This window comes from Ischnura elegans, chromosome X (assembly GCF_921293095.1).
Source record: "Ischnura elegans chromosome X, ioIscEleg1.1, whole genome shotgun sequence".
Classification (NCBI taxonomy): Eukaryota; Metazoa; Arthropoda; class Insecta; order Odonata; family Coenagrionidae; genus Ischnura; species Ischnura elegans.
In genome coordinates, this window is record NC_060259.1 from 92,125,676 (window position 1) to 92,150,927 (window position 25,252).

At 41.4% G+C, this 25,252-nt stretch overlaps 1 protein-coding gene across 6 annotated transcripts in view; it reads right to left on the minus strand.

Annotated features, from left to right (window-relative positions):
- The window catches only part of LOC124170503 (cadherin-99C), a 122,318-nt gene that overhangs the window by 44,235 nt on the left and 52,831 nt on the right, over positions 1-25,252 (minus strand). For all 6 annotated transcript variants that reach the window (XR_006867481.1, XM_046549265.1, XM_046549266.1 and 3 more), the window contains exons 2-5: positions 18,674-18,761; positions 8,449-8,517; positions 3,787-3,968; positions 2,626-2,748 (exon numbers count right to left, since the gene is read on the minus strand). Coding sequence is in view for 5 of the 6 variants with exons in the window: in XM_046549265.1 (XP_046405221.1) it covers positions 2,626-2,748; positions 3,787-3,968; positions 8,449-8,517; positions 18,674-18,755 (456 nt within the window). In the remaining variant the exon portion in view is untranslated. The remainder of the gene's footprint in view (positions 1-2,625; positions 2,749-3,786; positions 3,969-8,448; positions 8,518-18,673; positions 18,762-25,252) is intronic.

Sequence of the window (25,252 nt, forward strand, 5' to 3'; positions counted from 1 at the left end):
CTCATAGAAAAGAACACAACATGCGTTTAAATTATTTATTAGTGGGGATAACATGGTTTGCAAAAGTACAACCTACTTTGTCCCAGAAAAAGGTAGCGCAATACCACAGTAGAAAAGTAGGTCGCCGTTACGTTGCAGCGACGTAGCAAACGACGTGCTAAGGTTACGGTCACAATGGTCCAAGTAGATTAACGGGAGTTGTCACGTATAAAATAACACTACTTTGGCACAAAAGATGCTCGTAGAAATCTCCAAGCAGCAAGCTAAAGTTGTATTCACCTTACAATACAAGCAAACGTGGTCCTATACGACGAATTATCCGGTACCTATGAAGAAATGGATGAAGTTGAAATGGATGAATCGACGGCACCTCCTTCATTTATGCAATTAGAACAATTTTAATGTTTACTAATGTCCGCTATGCTTTCATATACAATAGCTTTGTCTGTTATTAAGGCTGTCCAGCTTAGCATAAATGACTGTCTCATGTATTCTGCGGAATAGTGTTACGCGTCATGGTTGGTGATGGTGAGAGTTATTTTTCAGGTCAAACTTTAACATGAACTGCGCTTAACGTAAACCATTACTCAATCGGAGGGGGTACATGCAAGCGCTTGGGGAAAAAAGAACCATCTAAATATGCCGGAATTAGATTATCGCTATGGTATGTGGTGCGCAAGCAAAATATTTTCGGCAGGTGGCAATGCAACTTTCCCGTGACGTGGATTATCGGAAACTTCGCACGTTGCGGGCACGTCGCAGCGACGCAACCGCCACTCCTGTGACGTTGCTGGACCAGGCTGGTCGCCTCGCGACGTGCCTGCGACGATGCGGGACCGTCGGTTGCTACTGGGGGAGTAGGTCTTAATTTTGAGGTTAGGAGACCTGTTGCTATTACGATAGTTTTACATAAAAACCTTATTAGTGATTAAAATGTCAACTATACTAATGTCTTTACTATTAATTTGTGCTCATAAATGGATTCTTACCAGACTTATAGCAGATGGAGAGCCGTTTTCACAAACTAAAGTTTAAGAGCACAGAAGAAAACGAGGTTGCACAAAGAAAAGAAAACCTCTTGCGCTGATCCAAGTGGTGAACAATCAAATGCCTGGAATACATGGGAGAGACAGGAGAGGTGTGGAGAACGGCGGAAGAGTGGATATCGAAAGTCACGGGGTGCAAAACTAGAAATGCCTAGGAGCTACACAAAGACATTCCCCCTCAGAAGGGCGGCTTTACAAAACGCAACTTACTGGCGAACTATATTATATCTGAAGCAAAGGCCAGTATTTACCATTATTTTACAGCAATGGAAAAAGGCGAACGAACGGCTCCAAAATACGCAGAGTATTTCAAAATAAGAATCGAAGGCAGAATCAGGAGGGAATATCTTTACCGCAAATTCAAGGGTGATATGAAATCTTTCGTTGACATGTGGTGTCAGGGCGGCGAAGTGGAAAAGGTGGAATCCGGAGACACGATACTGAAAATGAGGATGGAGCCATAGAAGAGAGAATACAATAATAAGGGCGGAGTCTTACTGGGGCATCGCCACTCGGAGGGGGGGGGGGCACATGCGCGGAGGGATGGGGTCCACGGTTGCGGTAACCAGCCCCTTCGGCGGACCTCCCCTGAGCGCGGCCCTTCCCCTCGGCGAGTGGAACGGCGATGGAGAAGACGCTGAACGGAAAAATGAATGAATGAAAATGAAAGAAAAATGATGATATATTGTTGAAGAAAACAAGGTGGTGATGAAAAACTTTTAAACCTTTTAAAAAAACCGCCCTTAGAATAATAATAATAACATCGCTAAAAGCTTGATGCTGCAGCCTAGTGGAAACTGCTAGAATCAGTGACTGTTTCCTCAAGGTAACCAGAGTAGGTACGTTGGACGTTTTCCTTAGTTTGGGCCAAAGAAATACCCCATGGCCATGTTTCATGCAATGTTTCCCCAACCATGCTTGGATTACGAGCTCTATTCCGGAGTTTCCTGTCACCCCTGGCACTGCAGGTAAAATTGGGCTGACCGGTGTCTGGGGCTGCCTGTTACCTCACTCCCTTCGCCCGAGTTTCGCAGCCAGCCACCTTTTTCCCTTAGCTACCTCACCATTTGCTGGCGTTATTTCCCCTCCGTCCACCAAGGCACCACGGACTTAGAATAATCTTACTGTGATAGAATAGCTTACTGTGCACGGCACGCTAGCCTAGGTACGTGCCGGCACACTTTCTTGAATTGGCTATCGTCGGAGTAACATTGCTCGAGCTATGACACAGATGTTTAACATAGTTTTCGGCGCAGACACACTCACCTTTCAACTTATTTTTTTCATGTTTAAGGTTCATTTTGTGGAACATTTATTGTCATTTGCTATTACTAAAATAATTATTGTAACTGACAAACCTATTGAATTCGAAATACTAATGCCTTAAATACTACTTAAATGAGGTTTCCATGTACTTATGATATACGTGTGCTTTCATTCGTTATTTTTCTTACATTTGTGGAGTTTTTTCCCTCACTTTATCACCAGCAGATGAAACGAGTTCCTTGAGTCTGGGCTTACGTTAAACATTGCCGAAATTTTGACAACGTAACGCCGCACGTGATTTAGTTGAACTTACCTCTGAAACTGTTGTATGGTATGGAGTGCCAATAAACTGCGGAGCATTGTCATTTACGTCAGAAACTCGGACAATAACTGGGATGGATCGCTTCCTTTGTGTAGCCCTCACAGTGCAAGCCAACTGATCATTAGCCCCAATGGTACATGAAAGAAAAGAAATAAAAGTTATGAGAAAGGATATCAAGATTGTTTACCATGATTTTACCTCAGACATGTTTAATAGTTTAAATAATTGCTGGAGTCTAGTTGGGCTGTTCTTTCGAAGTTCTGGCGAGGAATAACTGTAGAAATGTCTAAGTGAATGGCATTTGAGCAATATTGGAGCCTTGACCTGTGGAAAAGCCTCAATAGACTTAACCAGTTTCATTAACGGGAAACAACCAGATCATGCTTCAGTTAAAAAAATTAATGAATTTCACTAGCACAATTTGCTTTCAAGTAACAATGTAACTATGTATAATAACTAATACCAAAATACATATTGGCAAGTAAAAATAAATTATCCCAAAAGTCTTCACACTTAACACTAAATCTGTGACTGCGTTAAGTAGGGATGGACTGTTCATCTCAACTGATGACTCGAACAAAAGTATAACTGAGAAACACCATGGTTTACGGTGTGTGATTTTGATCTCAAATTTACTTTTCTTTAACTCAGGATCCTAAAATGACTCGCCTCGACCATCTTTCATCACTAAAAGAATGATTCTATGGAGTACCACAGATAAATTTTTCACTCTTTTCAGGAATAAATTGGAACTTGCAAAATAGGAATAAGCAAAAGCCTGAAATTCAGAATACTGAATTATCAATCAGGGAAAGTCTTTTCATTTTAAATATCACCTAATATCAGCAAAGGTTCAAATTTTGAGGGACGAAGACGATTCAAGAGAATAAAAAATACCCAGTAATCATAATAATTTTTGTCTGAAGGCGATAAGAGTTTTTATGAACTTTCATACATATCTTCATAAAGATCTTCTATAATACAGAGAATTTCTTTCCCATTGTAGTAATTTTCCCAATTTCTGCTCTAATTGCCTGGTAAAATAATGGCAAAGGCGAGCGCACCTCTTCCCCCCAAATTACTTAGCCCACGTCCTTACTTACACTGATGATCATGACACCAGCATTCTAATTTCTGAAGGGGCTTTCTCACCTGGAACACAATGTGTGAGATGCCTTCAGCATCCCGGTCCAGGGGCTGCAGCAACTGTAGTCGCTTCCCATTCAAGGCAAACAAGGCTTGACCACGTGGGAAGATCAGTGACAGCCCCACCTCACCAGTGAATGGATCACCGGAAACTGGCAGCTCTGCAGGGCTTGTTGACTGGCTTACCTCTGTTTAAGGATGATCAAGAAAAAATAATCTTCCATTGGTTCCTCAACAAAAATTGTACTCCTTAGCAAAGGAAGAGACGACAGAAAATAACTGCCACCCATGTGCATCTACACTTCTTATACATTTGGATATTAATACAGGTATTTATGTTCCACAGATTTTTTTTTAATATACCAACCTGGCTCACGACTATAAACAAGTCACAATCACGGTGACAATACTTCACCACGAGCCACCTTATATACAGAGTGAGGGTGCAGGGGGAAAGTAGGAAGGGGAGGGAGCCACTTGGAGGGGAGTGCGAGACGAGCGGAAGCTTGGCTTATAAGCATCACTGATTATGAGTGGCGAATGATATGGAAATGTAATGCCAGGAAAGAAAAAAAGACAGATTAGATTTAACACACGCATAAGCATACCCTCCCATTGTGTACGTGTTCATTGACATGCTCCCTCCCCTGTATTTCCCTGACATTCTGTTTCCATGCCAACGGTCACTTACTCGCAGATGCTAAGTTCTTGCACTCAGCTCCCACTAGGCATGCACTAGCCTGCCAGTGGCTCATCCTGCCACGCCCTGACTCAGCACGTATCAGGATGCCCGTTGTCAGGGACCATACATAATGTGGCTTGTGACGAAACTTTTCACTCGTAAAAATTTGAGCCCTAGATCGGTAAGTTAAAAACATTTGTTGGTATTTTATACCGTGAAATTATTCCCGAATGCCATTATTTGGTTCCATAATGAGATGCCTAAGCATGTGTTACAAATTCCTTGATAATAAAATATAGCAATGCTTAAAGCCACCGAATGCAACAATAAACAATGGAATATACGTAAATTCCATGATAAAAGAATGGAAAGAGCTTCCATCCACTCAAAATTAAAAGTTGATGCGGGTCCTTTATTAATACGAGGCCACCGCAATGCGAATTCTTATGAAAAAATATTTTCAAAGTATATTACCTTTCAATTTATAAAAATATCAAAAAACCCTCAAAGAACAGAGACAGGTCGAAAAAAATTCTTAAAAATATTTCCTGACATTTAGCACAACCATAAATTCCAATGTACCACTTACTTATAAGGTTCCCGAAGCCTAAATGAATCTTCTCGAGGTGCTTTTTTGACATCCTTTCAATGACTATCCACTGGATACTACCCAGCCCCAAACCAACCACTCTTCAATGACCATGCATCAGCCTCAGACATCACCACCTGCCACTAGAAAGCATTACCCATCGCCACCTTACGTTGCTGAACATGCAAAACGTGCAACGTTACGTCTTGTGGAAAACTTAAATTGACTTAACTTGGCATAAATATGGAGCTCAAAACTGAAAAACATTGTCTGTCACTGCGTAAGAACTTAAAATGGCATCGCTCGACATAGGATAATCATTAATTGAGAAAAACAAAACCTTTCACTTGAAAACAAATTGCAAGGAAGAAAATTTGAGAGACACATGAACTACCTAGTGTCCACATTTTGTGCTGTGATCGAAGGAATATGTCATTCACTGGTCTGCTTCATAATAAGACAAGTTATGCCAAGTGATGCCAAGTAAAGTATCTGTGAACAGGGCTTTGGCCGAACACTACCCTCTTTCCCCTCTCCTCCTCTGGCACTAACAACAATGTGTCTCACCATACGCTCTGTGCCTCTCTTCCTGCCATCCATCTGAAGAGCTAGTAATCAAGTTCCGTCAAAAACTAAGTGAAACTGGCTCAGAATGGAGCAAAATGTATTTGGTTCCTAAAGGGTCTTCCTATGGTTATAACCATGGTATTAGAAAAAGAGGACAGACAAACACCCCAGAGGTGGCTCGCAGGGTATTATGTAGATGTAGACACATGGAGCCCTATCCCGTAACTACGTCATCTCATTTCCGAGATTTCGGAATCGAACTTTCCGTTTGCGTCTCAAAACATTTCGATTCCGTTTCCGTTACTCGGAAGCTTTTTTAAGCTATCCACTATTCTTTTCGGGATGTATTCCGTGCCCTCCCCCGTCATCAGAAGGAGAGGCGGAGATTGCCGAAGTTATTACAGGCTACGTCACGGAATGCATGACGAATCTTCGCGCAGCCGATGACTGACTATCATCTGACAATTGTTAATCATGCCATTGAATATTGAGCGCGGAGGAGGTAAGTGAAAAAATGTTAACTAAAATAAATATTGTGGTTTTAGGTCGAAGTCAACTATATTGACCAACTCTCCCAGCATTGTGTATCCCGGTCAAAGCGAATTATTTTTTCTCTCTGGTTATGTATATTTCACAAATTTCCAGTAAAGGGTATGAAGCCGCAGTAGCTCAAATGGATAAAGCATTAGCCCGGAGATAGGGGTATCCGGATTCAACTCCCAGTCGTAGCATATGGGTTTTTTTTCTCGGAGGAATTTTCATACCAGTGTTTTGCTTGATATTATCCTCGATATCCTTGATATTACTTTTAATATTTAGATGAATTTTTCCTGATGACCTAAGCTGATTCGAATCCTGAATATTATAATGACATAATTTGCGCAATAACTGATGTTAACCAAACCCACTACACATACTGGCCAAAGTGGTTCTCTAATACGGGTGACGCCCGGGGTGTCATAGGAGCAGAAAGTAAAACTCCTTAATTTCATAGTGGAAATTCCGGGTTTGGCCACCATTGTAACAAAATCATTGTAATTCAAATTTAAAAAAAAAAATTCGAACCAGCCCATTGTGGATAGTCCTCTTAATTATTCATAATTTGCAATAACCTGTTTTCCCTCACCAACTCGCCAGGAAGAGGCATGGGAGGCTTCAGCCCTCCCTCTCCTACCTCCCATCCTTTTTCCCTTGTGGCGGCTACCCATGCTATGGAGACCACTACCCCAGGGTCATTTATCCTCTGGCACACCATTTTTCGATACAGCTACATTTCGTCATGTCTGCCATACAGCTACAGTCGGGTGCTCAAATTCGGGTCTCACCTAGGGTGCTTGGGTTGAAATTTGAATAGCGTTAATGCCTTGCACCATCAGTTTGCTTTGTATTTTGACGTTACATTTGGATTTTGATAGGCTAGCTATTGAAATTATGTTTTTTTTTTTTTTTTTTTAAATATAACCATAAAATTAAGGATTTCTTGCTTCTGCTCCTATGACACGCGTATTAAAGCACCACTTGGGCTAATATCTATAGTTAATTTGGTAAACTTCAGTTACTGAGCAAAACATGATTATAAAAATAATTAAAACTAGCGTTGGTAACCAGGAAAAATCCATCTAAGTATTAAAACTAATACCAAGGAAGTCATCCTTGCAAGAACAAAATCCACAGGGGAAAAAATCGGTCGCCTTGACCGGGATTCGACCCTGTATTACCCAATTTCCAGGCAACTGCTTTTGCCAATTAAGCTATCGTAGCATCAATTCTTTACCTAGTTGTGAAATTGGTGGCCTATAACGAACAAGATGGTCTGTACTGCTGACCAAATCATTCCACAGAAAAATATCGTTCACTTTGACCAGGATTCCCAATGCTGAGAGAATTGGTCAATGTAGTAGTCTGCGACCTAAAACAACAACATTTTTAAGTTCAACATTTCTTCACGCAGCTTAACACAACATTTTTTTCAACTGGTTGCGTCTTGAGCATTATTTATTTCTTAACTCCGTCCATAAACATGTATTGTATGTACCCATAACTTTCAGCGCACATGCTGTGCCTTTTCTACAAATTTACTTATGACTTCTTACCAGTTTCTGCAGAGTCACTTTCGCTGTAAAAATATTCTATAAGTTACCAGCTGGCACATCACTTTCCGATTCCGAGAAACGGAAAGTCATTTTCCGACACCCTCCTCCTCATAGGCCGCTCTCGGACGGGTTTCCGTGACGGAAAGTTTGCATAGACCTTAGTGGATAGCTCATTCCGATATTATGACGTCTTTCCGATAGCCAATCACGAACTATCCGATAGATTGCCATGGTGGATTGGGCCCCTGCTCTCAAAGAAGGCGCCAAGGGGATCACGGCTTAACGTCCCATCTGACGGCAGTGTTGTACTTTAGAATCCCTCCATGAAGCACTTGAGAGGAGATTGGGAAAGCTCTGAAAATAATTTGCCGGCCAACAGGATTTGAGCACCGCTCCATGGGTTAGGAAGTCAATACACAAGCCAGTTATGATTTAGCAGACCGTGAGCAGAATAACATTTGGGGATATGGAGTTGATTGGCTGGGGTATTGCATTTCAGGGGAGTTCATTTGGCTGCAACACGAATACTTGCTACAGTTATAGTTTTTTTCCCAAAAATTGAAAGGGGAAGGATTTAAACCCATTGAACTAGTCCCGCTGTCCAAGGCCTTGTTGATTCTGTCATTGTACACTGACTTGGTCAAAGCAAGCATTATTATATGAATGGAGGTATAACAAAAATGATTATCCTCGAATTAGTAAACTTCTTAGGTAGTAGTAAAATAGTAGGTACTTACGTGTGCCTCTACTTTCTTCAATGTCCAGAATGAGATTCGACTGATTAGACGTGGCCACTTCACATAATCCTGGAATAAAAGAAGAGTGACCACTTAGCCAGCAATTATGTGGTGCATGATGGGTTAAAAAAGGCAAAGGGGCACACAGTGAGTGTTTCCACAGAAGGGGTCATCCGAGAGCATCCTTTACAGAATATTCACTTGCTCTTCAATTACCCTTCCATGGGAGACCAATGAAAACGGGCACACCACGGCTGGAAACCAAATTAAAGCAACCAAGAACGGTATGCACCTATACGTTTTTCCATTCCTCCATTTCTCATTGCGGCAATAACATGAACAGATTTTCGTCACTGCAATATCCAATATTTCAACCATAATGATAACGTGGACTTTGCCTTTCCTAAGTCCAAATTCGAATTAGCACAATACCTAAAAACAGGCCTTCATTTGGCTCAGGAATATAATTTCGATATTTTCGTTCATTCCAACCATATTTCTGGAAAAGACGGTCTACTATGAAGTTAATTCTGCAGCACTCGGACCGCTAGTCAAGTATAGCATCATCCAATAACCACTTGCGTCTAATAATCTTCACAGCATAGAAGCAAGAACGATTTTCGTTTTCAGAGCCCCAGAGCAAGATTGAGAAGGACGAGTCTCAAATCAAGTGATCCTTAATAATGTCCTATTAGCTGATTCCGACGATATCATTTGTTCAATCGTTGTTTATTTTCATTAAATTTTACTTCCATTAGTTTTAACGCTCATAGAAAAGTAGAAAAATCAAAATTTTAATGAAATCAGTAAAAAAAATATTTCATAAGCTATCCTTTTCCTTTCCACAGAGTAACACTGAAACTAGGAGTTCTAATGTCGACGTCAGCCTTTGGTCACAGCGGTGCGCAGTCCCTGCCAGTGATGCTTCCTATATTCGCTCGATCGCGTCAATATGCACTTCGCAAATGGAATCCCTATCTGACATTATTATTATTATTAAATAGCATTATACAGTATTTCATGACGCAACATCGCAAAAAATGGCAAAAAGGCCGACAGTAGCTACTTTTTTTTAGCTTTTTCATTTTTAAGACCAAATCAATCAATTTTCAAGGAATATCAAAAATAGCTCATTAATTTCCTACAATTTAAATCACAACGATTTTTTTCAGTGAAAAACCGCTTGGACTCCAGCGCATTCGCAAGCGGACAATGGCTGCTAAACAAATGAAGCTTGAGTGAAGACGTAATTCAGAGTCCTCTTTCCAGGCCAGTGATTACCTTCTGATTACATAATTTAATACCCGAGATATCTGGCTAATGAAGCATTTAACTCCCGAAGGAAGCTTTCATCAGCCACGGACGCATAGGTGCGCGGCAGTCTTCCCATACAACGCTCTACGGATAGGGTTATGAATGTGGGTGAAACTCATCTTTCACCATCAGTAGTCACCTAATTGACTAAGCGCTTCGATAGACAGCCCTAAAAACACTAAGATAGAATATGCGGATGTTTTCTTCCTTCAAACGGCACTTCCCCACGAGAAACTGTGATTAGTTAAACAAAAACAATGACAATGGATGCAAGGGCCAAGTTGAGCAGTACCGATAATCACTCTTTACAAGAGGGAAGTATGTACTTAGAGCCCGAGTGCCTTTGCCCTCTAAGTTCAGTCGTAAGGAACGACCGGCCACCATGACCATAATCACAGAGGGGAGACAAAGCGATGGTACTTGTCGCAACCTGGTCGTGGGCGAAGGAAGCCTCTATCACACCTTATCTTTATCACATGTTGAAAAGTGGGCTCATTTATTTTGAGAAGGGAGTTACTAAAATGCTAATCTAAGTTCCTGACAACAAACTTGGCTTTCAATACCATAAAATTACTTTTCGCAAGTTAAAAAAAATTCTTGAATGTGTGACAAAGTAGCGGTGTCAGGTTTTCCAAATAAGTTTCAACAAATGCTGCCTCATGAGGCAGGCAGAACTCAGGGAAAAATATTTCGATTAACGCTAGAATAAAGGGGTGACTCTAAGGGCGAATTTCAATAAGTGCGCTAACGTTTACGGAAGGACAGCCAGTATAAGGGCTTATGCTGGCTGGCTGCGACACCTATAGTGGAAAACAAATCCAATCATGCATGAATATTTTGAAAAGGCCATAGAAATTTCCCAAGGTAATATCAACATCGCTCAACAATGCATTCCATACCTAACCTTGCTTCATGGGTGAAATTGATTTTTCCACGTAATTAGTAAAATGTCTTTTTTTGTGTTATTACCTCCCATGGTAGTCATATTAAATAATGAAGGAGCACAAATAAGGAAATAATTCAAAAATTACTCGTGCCTGTGTCTAACATAATTAAAAAGTTAGAAACTAAAGCCTCGGAAAGCAATTAAGCTTTATGTCCTTCCATTTTGCACTGCACGGGGTCAGCTGAGGGGGTTACCCCCTATCCCTAGGGGTTTACCGCCGCGGAGGCCAACCCAAGTTATGGCCCAAGGTTTGGATTCGGGGTAAGAGAAAATAATCAAAAAAATAGGAGAAAATAATCAAAAGTTTAAGAGAAAATAATGAAAAAAACATTGGGGAAGACCACGTTCAGCAAGAGGGGGCTAGGATGGGTGTCCCTGAGGAATTTCCACGTAAGTTTACGGCAGAATTGGAATGTGTAGAATATTTATGATAGAATATGATGGTATTTACTTTCGGCGTGGGGCACAAAGAAAGACTTGCGGAGGAAAGAGGGCTGGTCCAGGGAAAGGGGGGTGAAAGACAGGTCGAATACACCGTCTTCCTGGGGTTCCTCTTTGGTAGCAGTGGCTGGCTTACCAATGGGCCCTGGACGTGAACCGCAAATACGGACTCATATATGCCCAACTCTCTGGCTTCAGTTATCGAATTTTGCTTGTCTCACAACGCTCTCTTTCTATCCAACGCCAAAGGTCCCATGAGAAACTTTCTTCGCTTATTCCTTCCCGATCCTTCTTCCGCCTAGGCATCTCTTTACCCGGAAGTCTAGTGAACCCTCCACTTCCCCCTTCTCCCCTTCACAGCTTCAAACCTAACCTATCCGTGATTTACAATCTTCCTCCCCCACCACCACCCTAACCCAAGGTCCCCAAGCGAGTACGCATGCGCGGTTCACGCTCAGGACCAATTAATGAGCCAGCCACTGCTACCACAGAGGAACTAACAAGCAGCAATTCCTCCACTGCAATAGCTGCCATTCACCACACAACAAAAGTTCCATCCCTTACTCTCTCTCCATCTGTGGACATAGGATTTGTAATAATCCCGACGATCTTCAAACGTTCCTCTCTCAACTACACACCTATCTCCTTTGACGAGGAAAAAATTTTAAACTATAAATCGTAATAAACAAATAAAGTGTATTCCATACGTACCCCGCGCGGATAAAAATTGCACCCCATTTCTGCTCACCACCTACGTTCCTGGCGCTCATGCCCTACAGGACATCCTAAAGGACTTGTACCCCATTCTCTCCAACCACAAATCCACCACCCAGATTTTCCCTACTACTCCACGGATCACCTACAAAAGCCACCTATTCTAAAAGGATACATAGCGAGAGTGATGTTCGGGATCTGATCCCCACGTTATTTTCCGAAACAATACAGGTATTGTAGAAAAAGTGGCACGGCTTTCTTCCAAATAGGTTCGAGAGATATTCGCATGTTAAGATTTCGCGTACCTTGAGTTCCCTTGACCCATCCCCGTTCGTTCAATTTCGTTACTTGGCAAATTGTTACGTTCATATTAGGTTATAGAATTAAAATGGAACTCCGAACTGTGCTTTACCACGCGAATTTGAGGACGTATAAAATTACACGATAATTTACGGGTAATGCGCTCATCCTCACCCCAGCTATTGCTTCCAGAGCCACGTAATACATATATAATCTCATATTTTTCCTCTCTTAGAATTTTTTCGGAAGCTGAGAGTTTAGGGTACCGTAGAAATTAGCTCCAATTCGACTTCGCTTTCATTTCCAAAGTCTTTTTGACATCGACTCTCAAACCTACCCTCATATTCCATTCATCTAATGGTGAAATCCACGAGGCTTGTAACTAATGAAATAATTGCTAGAACGGTGAGAATACTAATATACCAACAATAATTCTGCGTATTTACGTCCGCTGTAACGCAAAAATTCCTCAACTAACCGTCGCCTTGTCATCCAATAGTTCAGTCCCAATGCAGCCTCAAGCATCATTGCTTAGCCCAAAGAATGGCATAACTAGCATAATCGCCTTCAATAAAATTCTAATAAAAGAATCGTTTCAGCAAACCCAATAAGGGGATTTTTGTTATTTCTCGCAAATCTCGCTGAATCTTCGTGATCCTAGAAAGAGATTGAAACATAAGGGTCGGGTGGTCCTTATTTTTCGATTTTAATTCGGGACACCCCTTCAAAATACCCCAATTGTTGTAAAAACATATCCTGTGTAATATTATTCCAATTGGATTACGGGAAGACGTGCCGCAATGCACTACAAGTTGTGATCTTATGGCATTTTTGGCTGTTTTTCGGGTATAAATGGCGATTAGAAGGCGCTGGTATTTTTAAACTGATTTTCCCTCGTAACCACTCACTGGGCAATTGAACTGCTGTACCATGTGTTCCAATTGTGACCGGTCGTTCCCAAGATACGGCCCCAAGAGTGAGTGCGTGCCACACCAACAATGATCCGGATGGGGAAAAAGAGGGACAAAAATACTTTTTGGACTTTACTAAAACTCGCTTTGACTATTTACGTAATTTAGTAATATACCTGGAGTATCACAACTCACGCATTATTTTTTATAAAAAATTGTTAACGTAGATACATAGCGTCATTGTAACGCTATTTCTAACGGAAACGTGCTTTTTTCAGTTTTTTTCGAAAATTAAGTAATTTTTACTTATTTTTGGCTTTACGTCGCCAATTACATTGGTAAACTAAATTTTTACTATAATTATATAGACATTATACAATCATAAAATCTAGATATCAATCTTTTAGCCATGTAGAAGTAATGGAAGAGCAGTCATTTTTTCGCAAACATTCCCGTAAATGCTGGATTATGAATAAATTGACGTCGATTTGCGCGAATACGTATGTTGGTGAAAAGGAAGTACAGTATTATTGAGATATTACAAAAAAATCAGCAGCAAGTTTTCGCAAGTAAGCGAAAAGCAACGATTTGTTGCCTACTTGCCGTAGACGTGAGCGTCGATACGAGAGAATCAGCGTTGTGCAGGCACATGGTGAAATGTGTCTCCCAATGCTGCACATAGGGAAAGAAAAAAAGACATTGCTGTTCCACAAAATAAAATATATTTGCGACCGGTTTCGATACGGCGTATCGAAACGCGTATCTGGCCGTACCGAAACCGGTCGAAAATATATTTTATTTTGTGGAACAGCTAAGTCTTTTTTTTCTTACCCTTTGTGCATAATGAAGGAGTTCTACCATGTTACGCCACCCAACATCGCACGTATCTCCCAATGTTTCATTGACAAGGATCACCAAAAAGTTAGGCATTCTATACATTATTTTCTTTTTCATTACTGTCACAATAACTATATGGAACAATAGAATAATTTCCGTGCTCGATTTTCAGGGCAGATTAGACGCTGGGAGAGGTGGAAAATATTTTCTCTTATCGCTTCTAAGAAAGATTTTAATGGCGTTTTGGTAATCTTTTGAAGTATATACGACAAATTACATGCACTTCTACTAGGGAAACCTATTACTGGCTTCATTTTCTTCCATTTCAAAGCGGCAAAAGACCCGTTTCCCGAACACTTGCTGGACCCAAGGGAAGTGGGAAGGGGTCCTCAGTCGAGACATTTTGCTACCTAACTTGACGCAACACCAAACTTGAGGTTCTTGCTTTCCTAGAGACTATCTGATCCGCCAGTGAAGCTGAACGTTTTAACAAATGTGGTTTTTACCCTCCATCTGCTTCATTTGGAGGGGTTTGATTGCAGGTCCGCCGCTAGAATACATTTTTCCACAAAATAAAACAAATCACATTCTTATTATGTTGTCCAACCGAACATCTACAATTTATCCTGGGGAAGACTCAGGTTCCTATGGATAACAATAACTCCTCTTTCTAACCCCTTCCAAGTTTCGCTCGAAACTTTTTAGTACTCTTTATTAACTCCTTTTAACTCCTAACTAATAGAAAAGTCCTCCATTAGCAACAGCTTTCGTGAATTGTAGTGATCTCGCATGGAAGTTCTAGCGCTGTAATAGCTATAAATCTTGTAATTTCTTAGTTTACGCAGAATTAGTGTCTCGGTATAGTAGTAGTGTCAAAGGTAAAACGTAAACATATATCGTCGGATTCGGAATATGATAGTTTCGGAACAGCTAGATTCAGCTGCGTCACAGTCGAGTGGAAGTTCTAACCTCACCTATTAACACCAGTTAGACATTGGCATCAGTTGTCTCTTTGCCAGGGACTCATCGATGGCCACAAAATATTTATCTCTTGCCCTTAATGAGCATTATCAGATTTCGATTGAGAGAAATATTCACGCATTAACTGAACGACACAGGCAAGTAGCTATTTTAATTGCCAGATCCAAATAATGGATCGAAATCATGGATTTAGCCTGCCTAAGAAACGGTTCGATAATAATTCCCGCAATGAGATTAAACACTAAAAATGAGCAATTCAGTAGCTTCGCTTTAACAAGTTTAGCACTCTTTCCTGACACTTTCGTCCAGAGTCAAAATAATTATCCGAAAATTCATCGGAAAGATGAACAGGACTTAAATGGCTTCATGAATGCCATCACCAGACCTATTAATAGGATATGGAACGAAAATTCTAGTTTCTGTCCAGCTGTTTAAATAACGAGATCAAAGCACTTATTTATAGATGAGAACAAATTCTGAGGAAGAAATCATTAAAAAGGTTAGTAGATACGTAAACCAGATCTATCTCATTGAAACCAAATTTAAAAATTGAAAGCGCAACGTCTACTAACAACGCAACTCGCACAGTTATAATTCCATACGGCGGTCGCAAAACGAATCTCTGGTGACTAGTGACTCAGCAAATTTCACCACTCATAAACTGACGAGCATTGCCATCAGCGGTGAAAGGTAAGCGAAAATTCCTGGGATAGTGGCTCGAATATGTGCAATTAGTTTCTTAAGCAGCGGCATTCTCCGTCATATGCTTTCGAAACGCACGTTTCAGTGGACTGGAGACATGCCTCGGTTCGCTCTCACTCTGTCCAAAAAGCATTCGAAATCCGAGGCAATTCGCATTCTCCTCAGTCCCCAAAATCACCAAAGATCAGCCGCATGCATCAAAAGGTAATTATCCTACCGAACTATACTCGAAAAAAATCTTCCAATTATTTCAGTACTTATGAACGTATTTCAATAAAGGGGACGATAGGTCAATGGTGGCATGATATCTAATGGAAACAAGTCATAATTGTAATTTCGATACAGAAATCCTCCACTTAGAAACGAAGGGGAATTAAATAGAAGTCCCTTGAAATATTGGAAATTCAAAAACTAAAAAAATCAGAATTCTCCCCTGGTGAATGAAAATCTTTTTTCATTCTTCCTCGCCATTTCTTGCAATAAAATTATAAGAACAGAGACACACAAAAAATAACAATTTTTTTTCAATGAAGCGTTGAAAGCCATTCTCCACCGACCCCTTTCCTCCACAAAAGTGAGGTTGGACCCTAGATTTCCAACCGTCCCCGTTGACCCCGAAAAAAATCGTTGGAATCCAAAGGTTTGTAAATTTTGTACCAACTCTTTACACGCAACCTCACCCAAACGCTGTACCACCACCCCCTCCACACCATAGAAGAGCAATAGAAGAAGGATACGGGCCAACCACCCACAAGAAGAAGATCATCCGGACTAGGACTCCATCCAGACGACCACAACACGAAAGAAGACAGTGAAGACCTGCGTGGTACCCTCACCCAAACTGGAACCTTTCTTTCCCCCCCTCCATCCTGCTCTTCTTCCGAAACCCTAAAAACTACCCTTTCTCCCACAGCCTTCAATATCCTCCCTTCTCGACACCAAAACCCCATCCTACACCTTACCCCTACCCTTCAAGCACAAAGACCTATATAAGGAAGAACGCTTAAGACTTTATTACACTTGATAACGCTATTTGTAACAACGAAACGCGTTGTGTCAAAATAAAACTCAGTGGAAATATTGCAATGCCCAATTTTACTTATATTAAGAACTTCCACCACATCGTGCATAACATCACACAATCTTTTCATTGAGTAAAAGATACAGTGTCCGGCGTGATACGGTGGAAATCTTTGATATTCAGCTTAGTACCACTTGTCTGTTCCCACACACTTTAATTTGAACCGACCATGGTTTCGGCAACTCGTGCCATTATCAAGGCACGATAGGTAACAAGGCCTTGATAATGGCACGAGTTGGCGAAATCATGGTCGGTTTAAATAATAGTGTGTGGAAACAGACAAGTGGTTTTACTATGCTGAATTTTCATCGAGTCTCTGACTTAAATCAATTTTTCTGACGTTTATCCAATTGCTAACGCCATAACAGGACGCATCACTCCCGCTCCCACGGGCGTCTCTTTTCCACACGTGAAAACGTTTGCTCTGAGCCTGCACTGATCAGAGTATTCCGAGAAAACCCTCTCCACATTTCCCAGTATATTTTTGAAAAAGTTTCACCTCAGAAAAAAGAAGTTACATTTTCATCTTTGAGCTGCAGGTGAATGGTGATTCGAGCCCACTCCGTATCCTCTGAAAATATCAAAGCGCTAGCGTAATTTTTAAAAGGCTAATACGTAATGGGAGTGAGACTGCTGGAGGGATGCACCATCGTTACACATTGCTCCTCCATGAGCATTACCAATGTGTGGGCATGAGTTAAAATTCGCTGGACAGACGATTTCAGTCTGATCAAGGGCCACGCACATTTTCACGAAACCCGTGGAGGCGAGACAAATCTCAAGAATGTGACAACTTAAGCTGGGAATAGCTCATCTAAACTAAACAGTAACTTCCCACAAGTACGCACTACAAGTTCAAGTTACCTTAAACTGTGGGCAATCACCTCAGAGAATGCTTGCTCTATGATTAAATATATAAATGGCGTTCTCAAATTTTTGGTGACAAAATAACGTTTGCATTTGCGCAATGCACGCAAATCGGAACGTTATTAAGTCACCAAAATTCTGCTGGTAAACAATAAGCCTTCAATTTATTTTTTTAAAGCACAAAATTTGATGTTTCTCATTATGATTATTCACTAATAAAAAATGTCATGCGGCTGCAACTACATCATTAAGTTATTAAAATGGACAGTTAGAAAATATCGCTTGAAAAAATGTTACTCTAAAGCGAAAAAATAGGGGTGAATTGATTTCCCGTGTAAACCGTTTCAGGCGATATTATTGAATTGTATAACGGTTTAACGCTTTAAAAAAATTGAAATTTACCAGAAAATAAAATTAACGGCTAAGTGATTCTCTTCACAGAAGTTTACAATAGCATTCTTCCGCAAAATATTTGATTTTTTTGGAGAAGACTACTTCAGCTACGAGGAAAAATATACATTCACATTAATACTTTTTCAGCTGATCGACGTCATGCGTTGTAATGAATAGCCTGGTTCCGTTATACCAATAATATCTGTTATACAATGAGTGCCAACAGTTACCTGACTTTTAGTGACAGTGGAGATGAATGTAAATTAATTTCGTTGCCAGTAACATTCTAGAATTTTTAGATTATACTAATTTGGGGTAAACGAATCATTGGGTCTAATAATCAAAGGCCACAGATCTTAACGTGATCTGAACGTAACCTGAATCGAACGACCATTACGCCACAAGGCGCACGGGAATACCTCAAGCCTGACCACGCCTAAACAATATAAATTTGGAAATAGATTTTAAATTAGAAAATGTGGAGTTTACGAATGTGGGAATAGTGATGTGCCTACACTTTCTATAATTTTCCCAGCAATTGGCCATTATAATGACTTTGCTAATTATATGGGCTGAATAACACAATCTCAAAGCATTAGCCGTCCGAGGTCCTTCCCAAGATGGCCGAATGCGCAACTGTTTGGCTTCACTAGGAGGTACAGCACGGTCATTCCATCGCAACGGCTTCAGAGACCTATTGCCGAGGCGCGGGAGGGGTGGCGAGCGGGATGTACTCACCGGGTGCGGCGGTTGCGCCGTGCGCGAGCAGCACCAGGACAGCCATGAGAGCCGCACCACCAACGTGCGCCGACCGCGCCATTGCCACCTGAAAGCGAGAGCAAAGTCACTCTAGTCAGCACACAAAACAAGGCCACAAAGACGACTCACACACCATATACAACACATCAAACACTAAATGTTATTAACAATTGACATAGAAATCGATAATGCCGATATTGACCTGTTGCGGGGTCGGTGAGGTCCACGAATCAAATGGCAAGGGCGCCCTGTCAAAGGGACATGGGCCAATCGACGACAAGATCTGCTTTACAGGCCATTTCGAAGCGACGTATTACTCGTTTTGAAATTTGTAAGGTAGATAGTAAAGAGAGAGAGAGAGTTTTGTTTATTTTCTCGAATCTCAAATGAATCAATGTGCCACCGTATTTTCTCAGAAACAAATTAAATTGAAGTTACCAGCAAATGGTGAAAAAGGTACACTCTATAAAACCTGAAATTTTCAAGATAATAGCGTCAGCTTGAAGCGAAAAAAACAAACAGCCGGTGGAGCGAGAGTGAAGCGACCTCGCCCATTCGAGTGATGCATGCCTTCGTACATTTTAATAAATCCTCGCAATTTCCCAGTCATATTTTCATTGACGACTGGTTTCCACGGAGTTCCCATGGTGCACATGAGGTGACCAGTGACATGAGGGTGATTTGAATTACATGCATGCCGTTCGGGAGTTTGTACTTGTACGGTGTACATTTGTCAGTCTTTCCTTTAGTGAACTTTTAACATCGAAGTCAGTAGCCAGTCTTTTCATTCATTCACTTTTGACTGTTTTTGTTTATCGATTTTAGAAGTAACGAGCTGATGACGAATCCGAATGATATCATACTACGCCTAATTCTACGGACAATTTCGAGAGCGAAAAAAAGAGTCCACTTCACTACAATACTGAATAAAATGCATGCACGCCTCCCTTCCACGAGCGACCGCCCAGCCAATGGCCGAAGAGCTCCTCGACATGAGAGGGAACTTGAAAAGACGGTTCCGTGAAGCATGGGCGTACCATTATCATCCTCACCGTCAGTCAGATCCACAGATTTGTTTGACGCAGCTCTGGAACATTTCATCGGTTGGCGGCGGGATCAAGCCCTTACCTTCTGCACCGAAGGTAGCGGCATCGAGTCCCGCCTAAGCAGGCGATCAACGGCATTGATGTTCGTGATGGTCCATCCATAATGACTGTTAACCCCCCCCCCCTTTTCAAAGGCCTTAACTGCGCTGTTATCGACGACGTGAAGATAAACATTAACAACCATGAACACATTTATTGTCTTTTACATCTTTAATAACTTGTCCAGTGTAATTACCTTAGGGCATTTTTGCCTATCTTCCCTTCCAATTGTCCTGTGACGAATGTCTTCATCGGGTCATCAGACGGTAAGACATATCTGAACATATTACGGTTTTTTCGAGGAGCAGTGAAAAATAACCAAGTTCTTATATTTTCCATTTTCTAACGCTTTGACCAGCATACTACTATCCTCCCTCTTATTCATGACAAATCACAAATAGCACATCAATTTTCACGACCCTTAAGGCGACACATCACTCCTTCTTGTCCAGTATTCCTTCCTGGCGCATTAGTTGTTTCAAACTTCCGCTGCCGTCTTAAAATCTCCAGGGTGTATAGAGCACCACCACAATAATAAAAAAAATTCAGTTTCTCAAAATTTCAAATATTTCCTCCGAATTTTTACGCTTTTAAAACTTCGACACAGGAGATACACGTGGATGCTGACAATGCTCTCATCTCTAAGAGCAGGAGATTTAAAAATGGAAGCCAGAGGTTTAATTAAAATATGTGCCATGAAAAAAGAGTAAAGAGCGGGAGGTGGAGCGGAAGTGGCGAACGACACACGAGCGGACAAAACAGCTGGAGACGTTTCAATTATGCGGAAGGAGGCGTGGAGATGCATGCAGTCGGGTCACGCTCGCCTCGACGTGATCACGGCTTCCCGCTCACTTGCGCTCCGCTGAGTGACGTGGCGAAGGTTCTTCTCGCGACTGCGCCAACGCCTGCATAACGCGACATTTTTGGCCGCCCAACTTCCGTAAGTTTTAATTACACCGGGACTAGCCGCGGGGATATCTTTATGGAGTCACCCGCACGATTTGGACTGCTTGCGGCATCATATTCTCCGCAGTCCATAGCACACTGGCCGGTATACCCCTAAAATTTTCACAGGGAAGAATGACGCCGTGATACCTTAACTAGCTAGCACTCGATCGGAAATCGAGGGATCCGGGTTCGAATCCCGCTCAAGGCGAATGATTTTTCCCTGTGGATTTTTCGCACAATTCCTTGAGTTGATGACGCCATTTAAGTTCTGGATCAAACGCAATGGGAGAATTCCTTACTAAGAGAAGGAATCACTCAAATTGTAAACGACAAGGAACTATGTTGAAGTTGTTTCGGGTTTCCCACCCTTAGTTTAGAGATGGAGAACCTCAGCCGGTGGGGAGCCCAAAACAACTTCAACATCATCATACGCCGGGAAAACCTCAGATCTTTCTTAACAAGTAACTACGCTAGCCCATGCAAAATGCCCAGGAGAAGCTGAGAAGCGGTAACGCCATGAACATACAACGTCTGCCTGTCTCAACGCAATCCACTCAGGCCTGATTAAGACAAACTCCAGTTGGGCAGTTGCGACTTTTCAGTCATGGTTCCAGCAAAAGCCTCAAACTACGAAAAGGCAATTGCACATGGGACCAAAAGAGAGAATCCAAGATCGCATGACGAACCTATTTGTCTGCCGGCGAGGATAGCATTTCTCTTCATCGTTCATTCCCATGGGAATTGTTATTTCCGTTTAATCGAATGCACTCGAATAGGCAAAATTAATAGGCAAAATTAATAGGCAAAATTAATAGGCAAAATTAATAGGCAAAATTAATAGGCAAAATTAATAGGCAAAATTAATAGGCAAAATTAATAGGCAAAATTAATAGGCAAAATTAATAGGCAAAATTAATAGGCAAAATTAATAGGCAAAATTAATAGGCAAAATTAATAGGCAAAATTAATAGGCAAAATTAATAGGCAAAATTAATAGGCAAAATTAATAGGCAAAATTAATAGGCAAAATTAATAGGCAAAATTAATAGGCAAAATTAATAGGCAAAATTAATAGGCAAAATTAATAGGCAAAATTAATAGGCAAAATTAATAGGCAAAATTAATAGGCAAAATTAATAGGCAAAATTAATAGGCAAAATTAATAGGCAAAATTAATAGGCAAAATTAATAGGCAAAATTAATAGGAAAAATTAATAGGCAAAATTAATAGGCAAAATTAATAGGAAAAATTAATAGGCAAAATTAATAGGAAAAATTAATAGGCAAACTTAATAGGCAAAATTAATAGGAAAAATTAATAGGCAAAATTAATAGGCAAAATTAATAGGCAAAATTAATAGGCAAAATTAATTGGCAAAATTAATTGGCAAAATTAATAGGCAAAATTAATAGGCAAAATTAAAGGGCAAAATTAAAGGGCAAAATTAAAGGGCAAAATTAATGGGCAAAATTAATGGGCAAAACTAATGGGCAAAATTAATGGGCAAAATTAATAGGCAAAATTAATAACTTTTAAGAAATATATATTTATAAATATTTTTGCTAACTTTTTCCACTTCCTCTGACAATTCTGAACTTGGGGTTCCAATGTTGGTCTCCCTCCCTCCTTTGGACACTGCGCGCAAACCTCGAGAGCTCTTAGCTCCAGGATTGCTCGGAGCCGGCGAGAAAACTGACGTCAAAACAATCGCCTGCCAATAGTCGCCGTTTCCGTGGGCTGAAAGAGAACGCCACTCCAGCCATCGCACACTCGTTCTGCATGACTCGTCTCCCACCTGCGTGAGCCCTTGAAATTGTCGCCGCCAACATTCGCCCCAATCCCACATTTGAAAGTTCTGCCTCTGTATTTTGTCATACGCATTTTTTGCAATCTAGTCAAATGTCAGCACACATCCAACACCATACACCCCAAAATTTTTGATTGAAATTAAGACGGCGCAAGCTATAAAATACGTCCTCGGAAAAGACAATATGAACGGTAAAAAAGGGAGTGGCATGCCCTCTTTCAAACCTAAAATACCCCAGTTCCGCACTTTTCGGAATCCGAATGAGTTCTTTCCAAATCTGATTAATTAAAAGTCGTCTTCAGAATTGAATAATAAGAAAATTCGAGATGCTATCTCATTGCTAGAGTCTGCGACGACCAACTATTGCACTCTCTTCCGAGATCGATGACGGGGGGAGTGAAGACATTCCAGCAACGTGAATCGCTCGGCTGAGAAAAACGTTTTTCTCATCGGAGAAGACCGTTCCCCGCGCAAAATGCCGTCACTCATCATGCAGCGCTCTCGGACGGGTGAGCTCTTTTCACACTGCTGACACTGTCATTGCTCTCTCCGCGGCCGTGTCCACCCAAGCGAGAAGTGAACGGAACGCAACGATGGAGACGTGGCAGGCCCCTGCGGGCAGCGCTACACACTATGTCTGGCATCGAGTTCCTAACCATGCAAAAGACATCTCTCTTTGCAGCCTGTGAAACGCCATGACAATGACCAAGGGGAGTGCAAAGAGAAGTCCTCAGCAGCAGCCTGATTGATGCGGCGCGATATGTCATCGGTTTTCATAAGTGTGCTCAAAGGGGTGATCCATTTTTTCCCAATGCCTGCAATAGAGTTTTTGCACTCACGAGGAATAGCAATGACAAGTCATTAATCTTATATATTATATCCTTCCGAATATAAATATCGGTTAGTAGCCATAGTTAGAGTCTATTTTGCCTTGAAATTCGGATAACTCTACCGTCAGTGCCGTGGGTGGCGACTTATGAAAACCCATTGATTCGTGCAGTGCGTGACATCACATTCAGAGGCTGACATCAGAATTCTCTCTACACGTGCACACAACGCATTCACTTGAGGAGAAAATCTTCGGCCGTGGCGAGGCTAAGATTGCTTGAGAAATTAACCAGGTGCTTACCAATAGTGAGACGGAACATCACCTCAGCAGCGCACTATATTTCCTGGTCCAACAGGAGCAATAAAATACTATGTTTTGACTGATGGAGAGGTATAGGAATAATTTTTCCCACGAACAACAAAGAACTTTGATAAATCAAGGCTAAAATTGGGGAGAAAAATTTTTCACGACGCGCATCGAACATTTTTTAATGAACTCTCGTCGCACAGGTAAGGTGAGCTCTACGGCCTCACTCGTGACACAGAAGATATTCTCCAATGGCCGTAACGCAGGGATCAAGTAACAGGTACAAAAAAATTACTGTGTTGGTTTGCTGTAAAGGGAGAATTTTCACTAGTGACCAACCCCAGCCTCTCAACCGGAAACCCTTTACAAGCATTCACTTAACTCGGAGGAAATCTTTGCGAGGGTTAAAGGTATTTGGCAGAGGTTTCTTCATATGAGACACGTACACTCATTCAACGCAAAGGAAGCTTTTCGAGGGTTGAAGTGACCTCACTAAGGTGGCTTCGGTTGAGACACTACAGGTCATGGAGACAAATCTCAACTAAGCACATATTCCCCTTAATTAGATGGGTGCAAAATGAAATCGTATCCCGGTATTTAAGAAAGAATATAGTTACTCGAACGTAGGTACGTAGTACTGCAATACTATGGGTACGTAGTACAATCGTCTGAGTCCTCGAGCTCTGATAGCTACTCTCGAGCAGCCGGCTAGCCCTCGATTGCATCAATAGCCTTCCACACACACCGGTGGCCAAAAATCATCTTTCATCGGGGTCCCAAGGTATTGTGATGGCGATGACGGAGGGCTAAATATGGCGGCCTCAAGGATGAGGACTTCCGCGATCATATAAAACGCCTGGGCGAGAGTCACGTGACGCCTCATCCGGCCAGCGCACGTCACACCTCACCTTCCGCCTGCCTCATTCCTCCCTCCCACATTGCCGCGGGAAAATGTCACACTCCTCATTCGATCGGCAATGTTTTTAGAAAATAATAGCCATTGCTAAACTCAACGCATTTTAGTGACTATGGGTACAAGTGCATTTCAACTATAAGAATTGATAGAATGGGGGCGTACACTCAGAGCCGAAAAAGCTACTCGTGAAAAAATTGGACAAATGGATGGCAAAGATAAGTAACAGTGAAATAAAGAAATACTTGCTCACGCCGCCATTCTCGGATATGGACTACCGCTTAAGTTGCAACCTTCATTCAAGGAGTAGATGAGTGGTTGTTGGATCATGAACTCGTTGGGGGAACTTGAACCGCTCACGGAGGAAATTTATCGCTCTCGAGGTTGCAAACAATAAGGCAGGAGCAAAGTGCAGAGGAGTGAACGAGAAGTTTTGGCCAACTCGGCAGGAGCACGTGACGTCATAAGCACACCTGCGAATGGTTAGATCAGTCGATTTTTCGTCGAATTCGAATAGCTTTAGAAGTAGGCCAAGCGACGCATCGAGAACAAAACATAAAGAGTGTACTTATTTTTCAAGCTATCAAAATCGAAAGTTAAAGAAAATTG